Source organism: Enhydra lutris, unplaced genomic scaffold (genome assembly GCF_002288905.1).
Source record: "Enhydra lutris kenyoni isolate GAN:26980312 unplaced genomic scaffold, ASM228890v2 scaffoldscaffold4, whole genome shotgun sequence".
NCBI lineage: Eukaryota > Metazoa > Chordata > Mammalia > Carnivora > Mustelidae > Enhydra > Enhydra lutris.
Window position 1 is genome coordinate 11,562,325 of NW_019154088.1, and position 19,877 is coordinate 11,582,201.

The 19,877-nt window shown below is 37.4% G+C and overlaps 1 protein-coding gene and 1 pseudogene across 1 annotated transcript in view; both read right to left on the reverse strand.

The window, feature by feature from the left end:
- LOC111140331 (tau tubulin kinase 2) overlaps positions 1-19,877 on the reverse strand; it is a 161,157-nt gene that overhangs the window by 93,656 nt on the left and 47,624 nt on the right. Inside the window, exon 3 of the mRNA XM_022492616.1 lies at positions 19,213-19,360. Within this exon, the coding sequence (XP_022348324.1) occupies positions 19,213-19,360 (148 nt within the window). The remainder of the gene's footprint in view (positions 1-19,212; positions 19,361-19,877) is intronic.
- Positions 12,554-17,783, reverse strand: LOC111140715 (annotated as a pseudogene).

A 19,877-nucleotide genomic window follows, 5' to 3' on the forward strand; every position in this document is an offset into this window, starting at 1 on the left:
CTGTCCAAAATCTTTTTTTAAAGGAACAGATAAACTGTACTCTAAAATTAATGCATATGGAGCACCTGGGTATCTCAGTAGGTTAGGAGGCCAACTCTTCATTTTGGCTCAGGTCATGATCTCAGGGTCCTGGGATTTGAGCCCCGAGTCAGGCTCTGCACTCAGTGGGGAGTCTACTTTAGGATTCTCTCTCCACCCTCTTTTCCTTCCCCAACTTACACTCTCTAAAATAAATAAATCTTTTTAAAAATAAAAATAAAAAATTGGGGTGTCTGGGTGGCTCAGTGGGTTAAAGCCTTTGCCTTAGGCTCAGGTCATGATCCCAGGGTCCTGGGATTGAGCCTCACATCGGGCTCTCTGCTCAGCGGGAAGTCTGCTTCCTCCTCTCTCTCTGCCTGCTTGTGATCTCTGTCTGTCAAATAAATAAATAAAATCTTTTAAAATATTAAAAATTAAAAATTAAATAGATGCATATAACCTAATGAATCTTTTTGTTCTTACAATTTCAAATAATCATCTACTACCCTTGCTTTCAATACAAGAGCTTAAAAAGCTATGGCAAGTGATGGTATGGTGGTCTACACCCCAGCATTAAATATTAATGAATAACAATGCCACATAAAAGGCAAATAATTTTATATGATTTTTATATGCCTGAGAAAGTAAAACAATCAAAAAGAGGCATTGATTATTTTCCTTTTTAAATAAAAAAAGCCATTTAGTAATAAAGTAAAAAGCTAGTTAAAAGTATCGTAAACCCGACTTCATGAAGATAAAAAGCTTCTGCACAGCTAAGGAAACAGACAACAAAAGAGGCAACCCATGGAATGGGAGAAGATATTCGCAAATGACACTACAGACAAAGGGCTGATATCCAAGATCTATAAAGAACTCCTCAAACTTAACACCCCAAAAAACAGATAATCATGTCAAAAAATGGGCAGAAGACATGAATAGATAATTCTCCAAAGAAGACATACAAATGGCTAACAGACACATGAAAAAATGTTCATCATCATTAGCCATCAGGGAGATTCAAATCAAAACCATATTGAAATACCACCTTACACCAGTTAGAATGGCCAAAATCAACAAGGCAAGAAACAACAAGTGTTGGAGAGCATGTGGAGAAAGGGGAACCCTCTTACACTGTTGGTGGGAATGCAAGTTGGTGCAGCCACTTGGACAACAGTATGGAGATTTCTTAAGAAATTAAAAATAGAGGGGCACCGGGTGGCTCAGTGTGTTAAAGCCTCTGCCTTTAGCTCAGGTCATGATCCCAGGGTCTTGGGATCGAGCCCCGCATTGGGCTCTCCGCTCAGCGGGGAGCCTGCTTCCTCCTCTCTCTCTGCCTGCCTCTCTACCTACTTGTGATCTCTCTCTCTGTCAAATAAATAAATAAAATCTTAAAAAAAAAAAAAGAAATTAAAAATAGAGCTACCCTATGACCCTGCAATCGCACTACTGGGTATTTACCCCAAAGATACAGATGTAGTGAAAAGAAGGACCACATGCACCCCAATGTTCATAGCAGCAACATCCACAATCGGCAAACCGTGGAAAAAGCCAAGATGCCCTTCAACAGATGAATGGATAAAGAAGATGTGGTCCATATATACACAGAATATTACTCAGCCAACAGAAAGGATGAACACCCAACTTTTATATCAACATGGATGGGCCTGGAGGAGATTATGCTGAATAAAAGAAGTCAAACAGAGAAAGTCAATTATCATATGGTTTCACTTACTTATAGAACATAAGCAATAGTATGGAGGACATTAGGAGAAGGAAAGGAAAAGTGAATTGGGGGAAATCAGAGGGGGAGAAGAACCGTGAGACACTATGGACTCTGAGAAACAAACTGAGGGTTTTAGAGGGGAGGGCGGTGAGGGATGGGTGATCCTGGTGGTGGGTATTAAGGAGGGCACATATTGCATGGAGCACTGAGTGTGGTACATAAACAACGAATCCTGGAACACTGAAAAAATAAAATAAAACAAAATAAAGCCAAAAAAAAAAGTACCCCAAACCTACTCATGGGGATGCTCTGGAACTCAAAGAACAAATTTCAGGTTAGTGGGAAAGTAGCAAATACTGGGAATTCTGCAAAGCTGGACTATTATACTGCTAAGGACACAACAAAACCAGTCTTAGCATCCTTACCCATCATTTCTTTTTACTTAACCAGTCACACCACCACCAAACCAACCAACCACACCCAATCTAACAATAACAGCTCATGAAACAACTATACCAAGGAACACAGAAAAATATAAGGTATAACTCCTTTCATCAAAGAATTTACACTATTTTTGAAAGAAACAAATGTACTATAAGATAATATGATAATACAAGATCAAATGATAGTTTCTATATACAAAAATAAGCACTGTGAGAAATCAGTAGATTAAGTGGATCAGAATGCTTAGAGCACAGAGCTAGGAACTTATGGATGGTAAAACAAAAAGAACGCTGAGTGGTCTAAACCAAGTTCCCAGGAAAAAAAAATTGAGCCAAGAAGTTTAAAGAACAAAGGCTCCTCTTAGCTCTCATGGGGATGCCCTTGGGTTCTAGTAGCTCCCCAGGAGACAAAGACAAAACGAAGTTTCCAAGCTCTTCAATCTAGATAACCATCACAGGGAATTCTATCTTTTAAACAAAACTATCCTATCATAATGGTCAATTTAAAACTATCAGGTTTTTGTGGTTAGAATGGAAAAAAAAAAGAGCACAATTTCATCATCCTCTCTATTTAAAACACATACTTGTTAATTACAAAAATATATGAACAAATGTATATAAAAATAGGAGAGTGAAAGTCAAGAATTGGGGAACCATTCCAAGAGACCCAATATCAGCATAGCAAGCGTTCCAGAAAAGAAGGGGTAAAAAATTAAGGGGCTGGAAAACATCAACAAAATAATTCAAGAAAACTTCCTGAGAAAAACTTTCAAATCACAAGTTTCAATAAAGGACAAAGACAGGCACACTAGATGAAAACATACCCATACTATGGTATAACATCATGAAATTGCAAAACCCTGGGGGAAGAGAGAAAAAATTATATGTTTCCAAAGTAACATGAATCATAACAGAATTATACTTCTCAACCGCTACAGGGAGTATGAAGACAAATTTTGGAAGTAAAATTATTTTCAATCCAGAATTCTATATCCAGCCAGTTTTTCACTTAAACACCAGGGTAATATAAAAACTTTCAGACTTGCAAGAGAGGTCTCAAAGACATACCTCCCGGCATCCTTTACTCAGGAAACTATTTAGAAGAGGTATTTCACTAAAATGAAAATAAACAAAAAAGAGAAAGGGATTCAACGAGGCATACAATATAAAAGAGAATCAAAGAGAATCCCCAAGAAGACACTGAAGGGTGATCCAAGGATGATACTTGTGAACAAAAACACCAAGCTGGACTGGAGCTGACTAGGAGGTCCCTACAGAGACTTACCTAAGGAGAGGAAATCCAACAGCTGTGCAAATCAGTAGCTCATTGTTTTTTATTGCCAAATAGTATTCTACTGTATGAATATACCAACCCTGATTTATCCATTCACTTTTTTCTTTGAAGTATACATTTTTGGCAAGTAAGAATAAAGTTGATATAAATATATGAACACAGATTTTCATTTCTCAAGGTTAAATGCCTAGGGGTAGGGTTGCTAGATCATACAGTAAATCCATGTTTGACATATAAGTATATGCTTAACTGTTTTCCAGAGGAACTGAATCACTCTGCATCCCTACCAGCAATATGTGAGGGTTCCAGTTGCTCCACATCCTCCTCAGCACTTGGTACTGACAACATTGATTTAAGTCATTCTAATGGATGTACAGTAGTAGTTCACCATTTGCACTTAATTTGCATTCCCCTAATGGCTAGTTATGCTAAACATCTTTTCATGAGCTAATGTGCCACTCTATATCCTCTTGCCAAAGCCTATTAAACATTTTTAAGTTGCTTGTTTTCCTACTGTTGAGTTTGCAGAATTCTTTACATATTCCAAATATAAGTCCTTTGCAGGTATATGATTTGCAAATCTTTTCTTCCAGCCTATAATCTGCCTTTTAATTCTTTTAACAGTGTCTTTGCAAGCGATGGTTTTAATTTGATGAAGTCCAATTCATCAATTTCTTCTTTTATGAATCATGCTTTTGGTGTAATGCGGAAGAACTTCTTATCTACACCCAGGTTATGAAGATTTTCTCCTTCTTCTAAAAGCCTTACATTTCTATATCTCAAATTTAGATGTGTGGTACATTTAAAGTTCATTTTCATATATTGTGTAGTTTAGGTCAATGTTCATTATATTTGTATGTGGATATCCAATTGTTCCAGGACCACTTATTGAAAAGATTTTTCTTTTTTCCACTTTGTCACTTTGTAAAAAATTACTGGCCATGGTTGTGTGCGCCTATTTATGTGATCTCTATTCTATCTCATTGCTCTACATGCCTTTCGCTTTGCCGATACCACAGTCTTCATGATGATAGCTTCATCCTGTTTTAAAATCATGTAGCTTGATTTTTTCCAACATTTTTCTTTTTTAGAATAGTTTTGGGAGGCCTGGGTAGCTCCATCCTTTAAGCATCTGCCTTCAACTCAGGTCATGATCCCAGGGTCCTGGGACTGAGCCTCACATTGGACTCCCTGCTCAGCAGAGAGTCCACTTCTCCTTTTCTCTCTGCCCCTCTCCCTCACCCTCTCCCTCTCTCTCAAATAAATAAAATCTTTTTTAAAAAATGGTTTTGGCTATTCTAGGCCCTTTACCTTTGTAAAGAAATTTTAGAATCAGTTTAAAACCAGAAACGGTGCTGTTGGGATTGTTTTTATTAGTACTGCATTAAATCTATAGATCAATTTGGGGAAAATCAACATCTTTACTATTGTGATTCTTCAAATTCATAAATACATTTTTCTCCATTTACTTAAATATCCTTTGATTTTTTTTTTAAATCAGGGTTCTATAATTCTCAGCATAGAGATCTTATATATATTTTGTTGAATTTATACCTAAGAGTTTCACTTTGGGGAAGCTACTATAAATATCTTTAATTCAGTTTTCAATTGTTGTATCACTAGTATATAGAAATATGATTGTTTTTTGTGAGCTGACCATGAAGCATTTGCTAAACTCATTGACTCTAGGAATTTCTTTGTGGATTGCTTGGGATTTTCTACATAGATGATTACGCCATCTGCAAATAGGGGCAGTTTTATTTCTTCCTTTTTAATCTTTGTACCATTATTTCTTCAAGTATTTTTGATGGATCACATTCATTATCTTCTCATTCTGGGTTTCCGATGACACAAATGTAAGACCTTATCATAGTTTCATAGGTCCCTGAAGCTGTATATTTCTTTATTTTTAACCTTTTCCCTGTTATTCAAATTGGATCACTTCTGTTGACCCATTTTTAAGTGCAGACTCTTTCATTGTCATGTCTACTCTGCTGTTGACCCCTTTTAATGAATTTTAATTTCCATCATTGTATTTCCTAGTTCTAAAATCTCCATTTATTTCTTCATATCTTCTATTTCTTTGCTGAGACTTTCCATCTTCCCGTTCAATCCTTGAACATGGTCATAATAGCTGATTTTAAAACTACTTTTCAGATAATTTTAACATATGTGTGATCTTGGCATCACCATCTGTTCACTGTCTTTTCCCATGTAAGTTCAATTTTTCTGGTTCCTTTTTTTTTTTTTTTAAGATTTTATTTATTTATTTGATAGAGAGAAATCACAAGTAGGCAGAGAGGCAGGGAGAGAGAGAGGAGGAAGCAGGCTCTCCGCCAAGCAGAGAGCCCGATGCGGGGCTCGATCCCAGGATCCCGGGATCATGACCTGAGCCAAAGGCAGAGGCTTTAACCCACTGAGCCACCCAGGCGCCCCTTTCTGGTTCTTTTTAAGCTGAGTAATTCTAGATTGTATTCTGGACATTTGGATATTATGTTATGATACTCTGAATCTTATTTAAGCCCCACTGGGAATGCTGATGTGCTTGTTTTAGCCAGTAATTGATTTGACCCATTGGGTTCACATTTCAAGTTCTGACCAGCCTTCTGTGGGTTGTATTTCCAATTACAATTCAGTTTGCAAACCCTCTGCAGTCATACATACAGTTTCATAACTGTACCATGCAGTGTCCAGTTTGGGCGTTAGGTGTGGTCTATCCCATAATTCAGTCCTTGATGTTTCTGTATGCTGATTAGGAATCAGACTCATACATGTCAGCTTGGGAGTCAGCTCATGAGTCCATCACCAACTTTAAGTAGTCAGCTTTCTAAGCTCCTCATTCTCTTGCAATCTTTTGGTTCCCTGGGGCTCCCCTTTTCCACCTTTCCAGCAGAAAGCTGGGACTTCATTCACCCCACTCTGCCATGTACTTCCCATGACTGTGCCCACATCAGGGCTAAGCAAAAGAAGAGCAGAGGGAGAAGAAAACAATGGGATTTGCTGCACTCTCTTGATACCAAAGCTCCTCCAATCTGGGAGGAAGTCTCCCCTCCCTCTGAGATTTAGGCTCCTGCCTGCCCCCATTGAGGCCACTGCAGCTTCTGCCAAGGACTGCTTGAGGCCTGGGGTGCAAGAAAATGAAGAAAAGGGAAAAAAGAAGAAGAAGAAGAAGAAGAAGAAGAAGGAGGAGGAGGAGGAGGAGGAGGATGTGGGAAAGAGATCCCTTCGGCTCCTTGAGTCAGAACCAGAGGGCTTCTCCTGGTGCTTTTTCTGTCCGTATTAATAATGCTCACTTCTAAGTTTCAGGATACATTAAGTTCAGGCTGGGGCATACCGGAAGAAAAAAAATGGTAAACTCACCGCCGGTTCAGTGGTACTTTGAATTCTGGTCTTCTTCCCCAATCTGCCTCCTACTATTTATTTTTCAGAGTCCTCAAATAGCCACTCCAAGCATTCTGTCCAGGTTTTATAGCTGCATTCAGTGGGAGAGACAGGGTGAAGTGTGCTTACTCCATCTTATCTGGAACCAGAACCTGGACTACTGTTTTTCATAACACACTTTGTCGAACTGATTATTGAAACTATTTATAGAACTTTGATTACAAGAAGTTAAAAAGTAAAGATAAGCAAATCCTGTATTAACCTTACTGTGGAAAAGGGAACAAGGAAGCCAGTAGAATCACATTTTTTTTAAGCATATATTCTTTTGGGTATTATATGCTTAGGAAAAGTGAAGTTTTTAACTGTATTTGTTTTATTTCTTTAAATCCTATTTTATCTGTGGACTTTTATAAATACTAGGACTGTTACAAATTTTTTAAAAGAAGAAGAAAAAGTAGTATGAGACACAGGAAGCAGAATTCAGATGAGAGGCCTTAAACTGTTTAAGAAATTGAAAAAAGTTCAGGATGACCAACACTCCAAGTGTAAGCCAACAGTTTCTGGTAAAGAGGCTAGGGAAGCAGGCAGGAATCAGTTCAAGATCTTGCATGCCAGGTTAAGGTGGCTGGACTTTACCTGAGAAAACGAAGGCCTTTAAATGTTTTAGCAAATGTTGAGAGTGACATGATCCAATCAGTATGTTTGAACAATCGCTCCTGCTACAGAACATAAAGATATGTAAAATATGAGTCTTACTGTCTGAATGTTAGGGGGTCACATCAAGTTGCAGAAAAATACATATATATTATGGTTGCACATGTTGTTGAGGGTTATGGGTGAGAGGGTTGTTTCACGTAGACATGCATGCACACAGTCATTATATATCATATGTAATCATATGATTTTATACATGATTATGATTCCATATGATTTATATATATAGGATATACATCACATGATTATTTATGTGTGTGTAAAAATAGATATATAGATGTAAAATTCAAAATATGTATTGAATGTTTCTGGAAAAAAAAACACAAGAAACCAGTAACAGTGGTTAGTTTAGGAGGAAGTTGGGGGCTAAGAGAGAGCAAACTTACTTTTCACTTTATTCTTCTCTCATTTTTAAACCTTTTACTGTGAATATTTACACTCTTAAAAAGGGTTTAAAAAAATAGAGGGAGGTCTTACACATGAACTAGATACACTAGAACAAGTATGAATAAGCCTAGCATTCAGTAATCCATCTTCCAGTGTAAAGTTAGCACTCAAACACTACTACAGATTTCCCTACAAATATTACTCACCATTTATAAAGTTCACAACACAGAACAGCTTTTTTATTACATTACATTATACTGCATTTCACTAATTTACTACGTATTTTCAAGCACTGAGAAATTTAAACAGAAGATGGAAGAGTAAGAACCGATTTTGAAGATATCATCATTATACTACGTTTTTTTCACTATGAAATTATACTACATTTTCACTATAAAAGAAATGTTTGTGTTACTCTTTTCAATTTCTTAAGCACTGAAGGACATAAAGGGAAACATTAAAAGATTTTTTCTTCTTTCCTGGTCCCCCTAATGCCAATTCCTAAACTTAACTATCCTCACTGCTTCTTGAGCTCTGTATGATTCCAGACTTTTGCTGTGCTTATAAAGCACATATAAATATATGTGTATATGTGTATACAAAGACACACACATATATATTATACTCTCAAGGAAATGGATCTCTGCTCCTTAAGATAACCTAGACATATTCAACTTCCTAAATGTCATTTTCCTAAATCCAGAGTAATCAATAGACAAATCCCCAAGCTGGCAGATAATGTGAAATCTTCCAAGTAGAGAATGTTAAAATAAACACACTGAACAGATAAAGTTCTCAGAGATCTCCTAACACATCTTTGATGGAACAGATGAACTTTAACCAGGGCAAGCAAAAAATTACTTCAGGGAAAAAAAGTGTACAAGTTGAAATAAACAAAAGGACAGATGATAGGTATATAAAAGGCTAAAGAAAGACTACAGAGCACAAGCGGAGGATTGGGGCGAAAAGTGTCATTAGTACAGAAGAGCAACTGCATGGGCTCCTAGGTGGCTCAGTTAACTGTCTACCTTCAGTTCAGGTCATGATCCCAGTGGGATTGAGCTCCCTGCTCAATGCGGAGCCTGCTTCTCCCTCTCCCCCTCCCCCTGTTTATGCTCTGTCAAAGAAATAAAATCTTATTAAAAAAAAAAAAAAAGTGACTACAACTCTTCTGCCTTTCTGCTTGAAGTCTCTAGCTACTGCTGCAAAGTACAACTACTCCCTCTCCCAGTCATAAGAATGGGAGACGTATGTCATTTTGGATTAGACTACTGGTCTATCCACAGACTGCTGTCTATGAAAGTTCCTCCAAAGTGCTTACCCTCATCAAGGTTCATCTGTTCCATCAAAGGGTGCAGAAGATCTCTGATAATTCCTTTCGTGGGAGAGCATAGCAGTTGAACTCTGGGACTAAAAGGTTAGGAATAGACCCTTACCCCTTATTATATTCTTTACTACTTTGTGCTATCATTTTGCCACTGAGCATGATACAAATATCAAATTTAAGTGTATGTAATTCTTTAAGTGGCTTGCAATTTAAAAGAGAACACAAGTGTATTTTTAAAAATAAACAATTCAGGGGCACCTGGGTGGCTCAGTGGGTTAAAGCCTCTGCCTTCAGCTCAGGTCACGGTCCCGGAGTCCTGGGATCGAGCCCCGCATCAGGGTCCCTGCTCAGTGGGGAGCCTGCTTCCTCCTCTCTCTCTCTGCCTGCCTCTCTGCCTACTTGTAAACTGTCAAACAAATAAATAAAATTTAAAAAAAAATTCAAACACATTGAAAAGTGCACATAAGGATAAAACAGACAAAATCTAGTAATTAAAACCTACTGAGAGAAATGTGTTCGCCCAATAACAATTAATACCCTAGTGCCCATACTCTGGTTTCAATTATTTCTCAATGAAAGGAAACAGGGCTTCTTGGAGAAAGAGAGTTCCTGATTCCAACAATGGCACAGGGAAAATTCAAGGAAAGTCTGAAATATGGACTGTGCCAGAAAAGAAAGATGGTATCAAAGAACTCTGGAGTTAGAAGGACACAGCAGTCCACTTGAAAGGGCTTCCACTAGCCAAAGTCATGAAAATTTGAGCATCAAAATAACAATCACCACAATGAGTTGAAATAAAATACATAAAATATTGAAAACAAAAACAAAAACAAACTCATTGGTCATATGGCACAAAACTCATTTTTCTGAGAATTGGTAAATAAGAGGGAAGAAAAATCAAGCCTTTATCCTGCCCTTCTTGTAGTGACTATACTTCGGGGGAAACAAACAGCTGATGAAATAAAGTTCTACTTGGTAGAATAATTCCAGTTCAGAAATTTGATTCAGAAAAAGAATCATAAAAATCACAATTTTGCCAACCATATGGAAACAATAGATCTAGACCATGTACTCTTGCCAAAAATAAGAACAGTAACAACAACATGAATCTCATCAAGGCTCTGCATCTACTACCAGTTCACAGGAAAAACAGAGGCTCGAGAAACATGTTAAAAGATACCCCAAGTATGCAATTAGCCAAATCCAGAATTGGACTCTTCTATCAAACTAAGAACTTCATTTCTTCAACAAATAAACGGCAACGCCAAAAAAAAAGTTGGGGGGAGGGGGAGTAGGAGGATGACGGAGGAACTGTGGAACTCTCAAAGACTAAGAGACTTAAGAGATATGTCAACCAAATGCAGTGTATGTGAATCTTGATTTGAACAAGTCAACAACAGGATACTGCTTTCAATCAATCTAACATTTATTGAGGGCATTGTGCTAAACACTTGACTTTTACCACTTCATTCTCACAACCAACCTATAATTTGTGTGTTGTTAATGTTCCCATATTACCCTTGGGAATTTGAGCTAAGTAGGTTCACATGGGCAGAAGGTGGTGGAGATGGTCCTCAGTTGTCACTTTTTTTTATCAACCACAAGTTATGTTTCTCTATATATTGTACTTCTGCTACTTCCCACTGGACAATGCTACAGTCAATAGCCAAAGCATGCCCCCCACAAGTCCTCCTCACTCAACAGTTACTTCCCTCCCCCACCATCAACGCTGACAAGGTCTCAACATGCCTCAAAGACAGAACAATAGGATATTTTTAAGACAATGGGAGAAATTAAACACTGGCTAGATTTTAGATGATACTGAGAAATAATTTTGTTAGGTGTTTAAAACTACTGTGCTTATGTTATTTTTAAAAAAGGAGTACCTTACTATAAATTATAGACTTTAGTTAATAATAATGTATCAATATTGGCTTCACCAATTATAACAAACATATCCCACTAACACAGCATTTAGTAACAGGGGAAATTATAGGTGGGGAGGGGTCCTATGGGAACTCTATATTTTCTGTTCAATTTTTCTGTAAACCTAAAACAGTTCTACAAAAGTAAAGTGTATTAGTTTAAAAAAAAAAAAAAAAGCAAAACTGTGAACATGGGCTTCCTCTCCAATGAATTCTCTAACCCATTATTAAAACTGGCCACCTGAGGGGTTTCCACAGACTTATTATTTCACTTTTCCAGTTATATAGATATCCCAAATGTTCCTAATGTTTAAAATAAACTACTTCTAATATATCCTCACAGCATTCCTTTTTTTTTTTTTTTTCTTTTTTGAAGGGTAAGTGGCTAAGACTTTCTAGGCTCCCATAGATGAAATTTAATGGTTTTACAAAATCACTGATCATCAATAAAGCACTCATTCGCAGGCAAAGTAGTATCTGTCAAATTTTGATGTATCTCCAAATACCCCCTACTCCAACCCTATAGACTCCCTAACTGGCTGGTAATTCATAACTCTATGAAATAAAGAATATTTTCATTAAAAAAAGGAGCCCTTATCTATTAAGTAGAGATACATACTGAAGTATTTATACATGATATAATGTCTACCATTTCTTTCTTAAATTCATTCATATCTGTTACAACCTTTTAAAGCAGAATATGACTTGAGTACTACATTTCCACTTATAAAACTTGCTGTTCTGAACAGCTTCACAACACACCTAAGTGGGCTTTTAATTGGCTACTCCAAACAATGCTCTTCAGAAAACAAACCCTATTATGTAATAACTCCCATCAAGTTGGTTCACTTTAACATACTAGTTTCTAGAGGCCTGGTGTACACAGTTGGTAACTACAGGGGATATAAGATTTTAAAAGTAGATCCTAGAAGGTGAAGTTGTTTTAACCAATATTTTTCTTTTAAACATCAAAGTGTAGCTCAGTCACTTCAGTGACAAAAAAATTTGGTCTCACTAGGGAATCCGCTTGATAGCTAAACACTTTAGCCCACATAGTTTATATTAGGTTAACATTAGGTTATGTACACCTTACAACAAATGTTAACTTGTCCTGTTAAATAAGCTCACATGAAACCAGAAAAGAAAAACTGGCTGGGCTTTAGTTCCTAAGTATCAGCGTATCATAAGAGAAAGAAACCTTATCTTCCCCTTAAGCAGATACTGTCATGTCATGCAGATTTTTAAAATGTTAACAAAAATAAAGAAAAATATATCATCAGAGGGAATGAAGACAAGGTATTGAATATAGATACAAGTAATTCTTGGGATGGAACTTAGAGCTTAGCCTACTTCTTCTACACATGACATGTCATCCTCTCCCTTGAGGGGTGACATCTCTTCTCGTCACAGCAGTATTACTATCATCAGCAGTGGGGTCATCTTCACTGATACCAAAACAAAGTTTGATCATCCCATAGATCCTGTTAGCATATGTCTGGGGATGTTCCAGAATGAAGCTGGAGGACAGAAGTGCAGTTTCATAGAGCAGGATGACCACTGGTCATTCTTGTCATTTTGCCTTCTGCCATGAGTTCTCGATCATAGAGTGGTCAGAGTTTTATCTGCAAGTGCTTCTTTGCTGCCATGTAGCCATGGTTGAGTTGCCTCTATGGCTTGAGCCTTCATGATTCTTTCCTTATTTGCCATCCAGCCACATGTGCTTGTGACAGTACAGTATGAGGATGTCACCAATCAGTTCAACACGAGCACCTTTTTTATTTGTTTCTTCAAAATATCCTTCATGATTTTGCAGATTTTCAAACTTTTTTTCCTCTTCCTATTTTTTTCTCTTCTTCATTTTCTGCAAGTTCTAAGCCCTATTTGATAACAGACACTACAGTCTTCCCCTCAAATTCCTTCTGCTGTTGGACACTATACTTGTCAAGAGACTTGATCATATATACTTCTAGGCCATGCTTCCAAAGACATTCCACAAAGCCAAATTTGCTACCTGGTCCTGGGTCTTACCTGTGATGTAAAAGATATGCTTCTGGTATTCCCTCACTCTGGTACAATAGTTCTTGAGAGAAACTATCTAATGACCAGAAACAGATGTGTAGTATCTTAACAGCTCTGAAAGCTTCTTCTGATTTTTAAAATCCTCAGGTAATTCCAAACTTAATAGGTTTTTTAAAATTTATTTATTTATTTGGTGGGTGGAGATGGAGGAGGAACAGAGGGAGAGAGAATCCCAAGCAGACTCCACTGAGCACAGAGTCTGATATGAGTTTTGATCCCACGACCTTGAGATCATGACCCAAGCTGAAATTAAGAATCAGAGGCTCAACTGACTGAGCTACCCAGGTGTCCCCCAAGCTTAATATTTTACAGAAATGCTCATAGAGGTACCTGAGTGGCTCAGCCAGTTAAACATTTGACTCTTGATCTCAGCTCAGGTCTTGATCTCAGGGTCATGAGTTCAAGCCCCACACTGGGCTCCATGCTGGCTATAGAACCTACTAAGAAAGAAAAAAGAAAAGAAAAGAAAAGAAAAGAAAAGAAAAGAAAAGAAAGGGAAGGGAAGGAGGGAAGGAAAATAAATGCTCATAAAATTTTTGCAGTTCTGTCTTATGTCAGTTCAGTGAAGAGTTAGTTCTAAGAATCTTCTGACCAAATTCTGTAACTTTTATAAAATTCTACTTTACTGTAACATCTCATGGGAAATATTTAAAGGAAGATCCTCAGAGTACACCACACCTCTAATGAAATTCAGATAAATTAGGGATTAGCTCCTTGCAGTTATCCATGATAAAAACTCTGAGAACATGCGGTGCCTGGGTGGCTCAGTGGGTTAAGCCGCTGCCTTTGGCTCAGGTCATGATCTCAGGGTCTTGGGATCGAGCCCCGCATCAGGCTCTCTGCTCAGCAGGGAGCCTGCCTCCCTCTCTCTCTGCCTACCTCTCTGCCTACTTGTGATCTCTCTGCCAAATAAATAAATAAAATCTTAAAAAAAAAAAAAAAAACTCTGAGAACATACAACTTGATGTTGTTCTTTATCTTTGTTTTCAAACAAAACAAAGGGAGCACGACTTGGGACAAAAAGAAGGGATCTGAATTCCAACTGCCCTTCAATTGAAAAATGCTTCACTTCTAAGTGATCCTGCCACTCATCAGTCAAGCTCTTATAAAATTATCCATATTCTCCATTAATAATATCATCAGGATTTCTGGTCCAAATAGTCTTTGTCTTGTTCAGTTCTTGACCAATGTACTTCTCCTTGATCTTTTTCTTTTCTTATCACCAACCTTCCTTTCTTTCTCTACCTCATCAGAACCAACATATATTTCAGGTCTGTCATTAGACTCCTTTTCTTTTTTTCCTCTTTCTTTTCTTTTTTTTTTTTAAGATTTTATTCATTTATTTAAGAGAGAGAGAGTATGAGCAAGGGGAAGGACAGAGGCAGAGAAAGAAGCAGACTCCCCACTGAGCAGAGAGCCTGACACGGGACTCCATCCCAGGACCCTGGGATCATGACCTTTGCCGAAAGCAGACGCTTAAACAAATGAGCCACCCAGGCACCCCCTCTTCCTTTTCTTCAGCTTCATCATCATTGACTTCTTTATCACATTCCTTCTCCACAAAAAGAGTAATATATAGCCAGTAAACTGGGAGTGTTTCTTCACAATCATCTTTACTCTTCTTTCTTCCAAGTACTCAGTTCAGTCTTCCTTCAGATGCAGGATAACCTCTGTTCCAGGACCCACGAGTTGACCTGTATCAGTCCTAACTGTGAACGATCCTCCTGCAGAAGACTCCCAGGCATACTGTTCATCATTATTACGTTTGGTGATCATGGTCACTTTCTCAGCAATCAAACAGGCACCAAACTGGCCAATTACAGAAATATGCACCAGCCTGCAAAGTTTCCAAGAACACTTTGGTTCCAGACCTGGCAATAGTACCAAGGTTACCCACCATAGCGAGGGTTAGATCTTGGCTGTTTGGAACAGAATCTAACTTACTGGGATCTGTCAAGCTTTCATACCTGATTTTGTTCAAAACATCTGATAAATCTGAAATAAGCTTCCTCAGAAAGATCTCTTTATTCAAGTAGAAAGAGCTGATGACCAGGGACATCAACTGAGTGATTCCCACCTGAAAGGTGAATGTCTCAACCACCTTCTCCTTCATCAGCTGGTCTTGGGTCTGGGTTTCCTCAGGTATCTCAGCTAAGGGACCACACAGGCTTCGTGATGACACAGCACTGGGACACAGAAGCCACTCAGCATTTCTTTTTAAATACTCCAGCAAGGTGGGAAAAAGTATTGAAGGAGTAGCACATAGCTGCAATAAGATTGGCCAAGTGCTGATAACTTACTGAAGTTGAGTACTGGGTACAAAGAATGTTCTCTGTATCATTATTTCTATTTTTGTGTATATTTAAAGTTCTTCATAATAAAAATTAGGGAAAATGGCAAATTTAAGATTTGCCTGTCTTGCTGCAGGATTCTAGCTATGTATCAAATTTTTGTTAAGAATCCTTTTAAAAAGCATTGATGGTAGGTTCCTCAGGTACTGCAGAATTACTAGTGATCAATTTGAAATCATTAGACAGAAGTTTTTTTTTTTTTTTTACTCTTACACCAGCACTGCAAATAAAACTGTATTTATTAAAAAGACAAAAAAGAGGGGTGTGGTGAGATACAGCTCAAGAGTTCATTAAAATGGAGAAGTGAAGATAGCCAGGATATCACCCTAAAACATTTACTGAAGATGGGAGAGAAGAAAGATAAAAAAGAATCTAACAGCCTAGGGAGGCAATTACCCCTTTGCTCCAAGTTTCAAAGCAAATGAACTGAAAGACAAAGGTCTGAAGACAGTATAGTCCAAATGGAGACAAGGAGGAAACACAAATAAATGGTTATATGGAGATGTATGTTAATAAAAAGAAAAGCTTATTAAGTTTTGTGTTTCTATGTACTAGGAATACTCTAGAGAATAATAACTAAGTGTAGAAGTACTACCTAACAGGCCTACAGACAGATGATTTAGTTTTTTTTTTTTTTTTTCTTTTAAATTTCATGTAAATTCAAGTCAGTTAACATATAGTGCAGTGTTAGTTTCGGGGTAGAATTTAGTGATTCATCAGTTGCATTTAACACCCAGTGCTCATTCCATCATGTGTCCTCCTTAATGCCCATCACCCAGTTACTCCATCCCCCCACCTCCCCTCCAGCAACCTTCAGTTTATTCCCTATATTTAAGAGTCTCTAATGGTTTGCTTCCTTCAGCAGTGACTAACACATTCAAACACATTTGTAAAAACCAAGTATGATTCAGGAGTCAAACTTGATTCAATAGAGAATAGTAAGATACATCCAGAGTGGTTCTGAGAGTTGTGAAAAGAGAGTAATCTGGGTAGCACCATAGGGGAGGTCATTTAGAAGAAAAGATGAGGTAAAATGCTAAAGCCCTCACACTTTTCAGAGCCGATGAGAAAGGATCATCCTAGTAATCAGATTTATGCATGAGCTGAGGAAATCTAAGTTTAGCAAGTACAGGAAAGACTGAGAGAAAACTAAGAACTCAGGGTATTCAGGAAAAAACACTGTGAGAGTTTTGAAAAGGGGAACTGATTTATTACAAAGAACAAAACTTAGGGTTCTGGCTAAATTCACCATAGAATATTTTTTTTATCTTGTCAAGAAACAAATCCTGATATCACCTATCAAAAACATCAATTTAAAGATTTATTTGAGAGAGAGCGAGCAAGCTTGCATGCACAGCGGGAGGGACAGAGAAAGAGGGAGAGAGATGACCCTTAGGTCACAACCTGAGCGGAAACCAAGAGTGTGATACTTAACCAACTGCACCACCCAGGCGCCCCTGTATATTAGTTCAAAACCAACCAATCCTTTAAAGGGTTAACCTCTGGTTATATATCTTCTCCTTACACACTTAGCCTTTTTATTGGGGCCAGTGAGTAAGAAGTCATTATACAAAAGGAGGCAAACCTAAGTCAACCCCATAAAATGTTCTCAAAAAGGCCTAGATTCTAAAGCACCCTTAATCAAAATAAATTGTAAGGCATTAAATATACAGAAGGTATAAGTTAGGAAGTCAACAAAAGAGTCAAGGGCTGCCTCACTGAAATACAGAGCTTGGAATTAAAATTAAAACTTCAAAAAAAAAAAAAAAAGGCAAGAAGAAGAAGAAATACAGACCAGAAGATAAAAATCTGTTTGTTTTTGGAATGTGAAGAGCTGTGAGGACTAGGATGTAGTTATAAGCAGGTAGGAGAAACATTTTAGTTAATAGTATGGAAGATAGAAAGAAACACTTAGCATCCTAAGGTTTCCAATTCATCCATTAAAAGGTACTAAAGTTATCTTCAACCTTTATCCCATAGAATCCCGGGTAAATCGTGGCCAAAACAGGCAAGAGAACCTATGGAAAGGGCTATGGAGCTGTATTCTGCCTCACCTGGAACACCTCCTCAGGGCCAAGTAGGAGAAAAGTGAAGTGGCATGCTCTAGGCCACTGATGCTGACACATCCTTTTTAGGATCATCGTCTGAGAGTCAAACTAATCCCCTAGGATCTGTGCAAACCAGGAACTGGTAGCTATAGCTGCACCTATTTGTGGCCTCTGTGTCACTGAGCTGAGAACAGCTCCAAAGAAATAGGGAGTAAGGAGAAAGGCTAAAAAAAAAAAAAAAAAAAAAAAAAGAGAGAGAGAGAGAGAGAGAGCGCCATCTTTTCCCCTATTCTTCCTTTTCCAGTTACATTTTTTCTAGTAGTGACAATAGGTTTTGATCTATCCATTGCCTTCCTAATTTCCCATGTTTTGGGAAACCTAAGTTTGGGCTAAAAATAACTATTAAACAGATCTAGCATTTTATTAGCATCAGGCTCTAAACAAATGAGCCAACTGGTAGAAACACCTGGGTAATGAGAAAGCTTAGGCAAAGGACAATGATTAAAAGAACAGACATTGCCAGAATACATAATACACATTTCACCAACTTAATACAAACCAGTTTACTAGAATTCCAAACACCAGGAATTCACAAGGAGAGTACAATCACCCTGGAGACTACACAGGGTCCTAGGTCCTAGGCTACAAAGCATTTTGGGCTTGCTACTTCTACCAACTACAGTTATTTCTACTAATTCCAGCAACTTCTTTTGCTCTATATTAGTATTGAATTTTCTTTAGATACTAATGAATGTCCTATAACAATATCAAACGTTCAAGAACAAGATCATTTAATGTGCTAATCACCCATTTAATTTTGATTCAGATACAACATTTAAAAATAAGTAATATCAGATTATATCATTAACCTGAAAAAACAAAGACGAATACAAACTAGCAATGCATTCAGGGTTTTACATCACTGGGTTAAAGTCAGAAAAAAAAGTTATTTATCCTTGTAGTAAAAAACAGGAACCCAAGTAGTAAAACAGGTCTCAAAAATGACAACAGGGCCAGAAAAAGTTACTCTATGAAACTGAAGTTAAAGAAATCACATAACAAATACTATTATTTTTAATCCACCCTGCAGTGTGATTTGAAGGTTTCCTTAACGTGATTAAAGCATATTTACCTCCAACAACACAGGCAAAAACAACTCAGAGGTATTCATGTTTAGTGGTTTAAAAAAAAAAAAAAAGGTAAATTTTTACCATTTGCCTTACAAAAACACTTTCTAAGGCAGAATGTTTCAGCTAATTCACTCTCTCATCCTTATTCACTATGAAAAGGAATTCCAAAAAAAAAAAAAAAAAAAAAGAAAAGGAATTCCCACAGTCCAATTAGCCTAAGCATTTAATATTTCTACTACTACTAGCTAGTGATAAAATTTCAAAGAGAAAAATACTAAGCATTGTTTATACTGAGCTGACACCTGATTATCCAGTTAATAGAGGATGCAAAGACGTTCAGAAAGATAAAAATAAATCATAAACTGTTTGGTATATCATACAAAGCAGCTTACCTTGTAGTTTTTTCAAAACAGCCACCTCCATTTTCAGAACTTGTTTTGGTTGTTGAGCTGATTCTACCTTCAGTGCAACATTTTCCCTGGTAAGCATGTCCAAGGCATCGTAAATTTCTCCAAAGCCCCCACCCCCAATCTTCCTCAACTGCACAGGAAATAAGAACATACACACATACAATTACTAGAACATTCTAATTGGAAATCAACTCATCTCTTATATTGAAAAAAATAATATATAATTTTACTATCCCTATTTGAGGACAAAAGATCTCAATATTGTTAAATTAATTATATATATGTCAAGAAGAAAACAAATGCCTAGAAATAGCATCAAAACCTTTTCTCACAGTTTTGCCCACAAAAGATAACGAAATTATCTTAGCCACAACTTTAAAATTTAGTCTACAGCCAGCATTTAAAATGTCACAAAAAAGCATCGGATCTCAAAGTTTCACTTCCCACAAATGCCCCTCAACAACCAGATATGTTCTTTTAATTCTAAGGCAATCATTTGAAGACTTTTTAAACCATGAAATCTTTTTGCCAACTGAAAGCTTATCTGGAACCCAGCTGAGATGTGTGTGTGGGGAGGTGGGAGTGGGGCAACCAGAGCCCAGCCCTCTCTGCACCATTTACCCTCCTCTCTGAGGGACCGAGCTGGC